At 56.0% G+C, this 2,192-nt stretch overlaps 1 protein-coding gene across 1 annotated transcript in view; it reads right to left on the bottom strand.

The window, feature by feature from the left end:
• IGSF21 (immunoglobin superfamily member 21) overlaps positions 1-1,153 on the bottom strand; it is a 7,553-nt gene extending 6,400 nt beyond the window's left edge. The window contains exon 1 of the mRNA XM_085320451.1: positions 1,126-1,153. Within this exon, the coding sequence (XP_085176577.1) occupies positions 1,126-1,153 (28 nt within the window). The remainder of the gene's footprint in view (positions 1-1,125) is intronic.
• Positions 1,154-2,192: the final 1,039 nt, after the last annotated feature.

Below are 2,192 nucleotides of genomic sequence, written 5' to 3'. Positions count from 1 at the left end.
GGAAAATGCCCCCTTGCCATGGGAAAATGCCCCCCTACCGTGGGAAAATACCCTCCTGCCATGGGAAAATGCCCCCTTGCCACGGGAAAATGCCCCCCTACCATGGGAAAATACCCTCCTGCCATGGGAAAATGCCCCCTTGCCATGGGAAAATGCCCCCCTACCATGGGAAAATACCCTCCTGCCAGGGGAAAATGCCCCCCTACCATGGGAAAATACCCTCCCACCGTGGGAAAATGCCCCCTTGCCACGGGAAAATGCCCCCCTACCATGGGAAAATACCCTCCCACCATGGGAAAATGCCCCCTTGTCATAGGAAAATGCCCCCCTACCATGGGAAAATACCCTCCTGCCAGGGGAAAATGCCCCCTTGCCATGGGAAAATGCCCCCCTACCATGGGAAAAATATCCTCCCACCACGGGAAAATGCTCCCCCCCGGCCTCCTCCCGCGCTCGATCCGCAGCTCCACACCCAACTGCGCTGCGGGGAACTGCTGGGCTTTTCCTTACGCAGCTCGTGGCTGAAGAATAACCCTATGGGGGTGGGCGGCATTATTTACTTATTATTATTTATTTCTTATTTTTTACTGCTTCACCCCAGCGTCCCTCRGGAAAAGGAGACCCTGGTGGCCAGGCTCCAGCTCCTTTCGGGTGCCTTGGGGCAATTCCCTGGGGGTATTTGCCAGTTGCCAGGTTCTTCCTTTTTTTTTTTTCCTTCCCTGCAGAAAGGCGGAATTTTATAGCGACTGTGGATTGAGATTTTTTTTTTCCTCCCCATCCCAAGCCGGAGCATTGCCCGGCGCCAATGCCTTGTGCCAAAAAGGAGGAGCAACGTGTGGCTGAGGACGGAGAGGACGCGGGGTGGGGGGGGGATGCAGCTGTCCGGTGCCAGCGCATCCCCCTCGGCGGCGGGAATACGAACACGGTGGCGTTTTAATCAGCGCTTGATTAGCGGGGGGCTCATGCATAATTCACGCCGATGCCTCCGGCTGTCTTTTTTTCCTAGGCGCCCCATCCCCGGCGACTCCTGCTGGAGCAGCACCCAAGGGTGGGGGGCAAGAGCTTACCCCTGCCAGCCCGCGGGGCATCAAGGCTGGAAACACATCCCCTAAAAAATAAATATACCCCGGGCAACGCCGTCGCCCCAAAGCATCGCGTAGAAAACGCCTCGGCTCGCGGCGCCTGGTAACATCTCGTTCATTAAAGATTCAACGCCGGCGGTCGCCGCTTTTGCTGCGAGCACAGCGAGACACTCGCTCTGCCGCCTGCCCGCGCGCCCGTGCCGCCGATGTCTTATTTATGATCTTACAGGCGGCTTTGCAATTAATTCTGGTGTGTAGCTGCTAACCAGGGAGGGCTGCAAAGGGCCAAAAAAAAAAAAAAAAAAAAAAAAAAAAAAAAAAAAAAAAAAAAAAAAAAAAAAAAAAAAAAAGGAAAACCCTCAAATCTGCCCCATTCCAGATTTGCTGATTCAGGGTTTTTTTCCTCCTCGCTTTGCTGGCAAGCTTCTGCACTGACCTCTCTTTCTTTCAGGAGCAGAGGAGGGAGAGCTGGTGGCCGTGAGGAACGAGGGCCGGTGAGGTTTGAGGTCTGCACGGGCTYGCTTTGCCGCCGGCGAGCGGCCCCGCGAAGGCAGCTGAAACCCCGGCCGCCGCCGCCGCGAGGAAGAGCGAGCAGCGAGTTGTATTAATCCCGCGTAAAGAGGCTATTAAGCAGGCTGGCCGCGCAATTAAGAGCCGGTAATTAAAATTCATCTTCCTCCGCACCGCGGCGTAGGAAAGTACAAACATTTAATTATGTGCCTCTTACCTCCCCGATTTGCATAAGCGGGAAGAAACGCTTAGCTGTTGCACTTCTAATTACTCCTCGCGTGGGCTGGCTTGGCTTGGCGAGCCCGAGCCGGGTGGTTTGGAGCCGGCTTGCCGGAATCGCCGGCAATCCCTAAATGTTTGGGTTTTCCYAGAGAACGGCCGCTTTAGAGGCGATCGCGGAGGAGTTTGCTGCAGGGAGAGCCCTGCGCGGTGCACGCGCATGCACGCGCCCGGCTGCGAGCGCCTTGCAATGATGCGCCTTGCTGGGATGCGCCTYGCATGGATGCATCTTGCATGGATGCACCTTGCTGGGATGCKCCTCGCATGGATGCATCCTGCATGGAGGCATTTTGCTGGGATGAGCCTTGCCAGGATGAAGAT

Source organism: Rhea americana, unplaced genomic scaffold (assembly GCF_003343005.1).
Source record: "Rhea americana isolate MKP2758 unplaced genomic scaffold, rheAme1 scaffold_638, whole genome shotgun sequence".
In the NCBI taxonomy this organism is placed as follows: Eukaryota; Metazoa; Chordata; class Aves; order Rheiformes; family Rheidae; genus Rhea; species Rhea americana.
The sequence above is the reverse complement of the archived record's forward strand: the minus strand, read 5'-3'. Positions and strand labels throughout refer to the sequence as shown.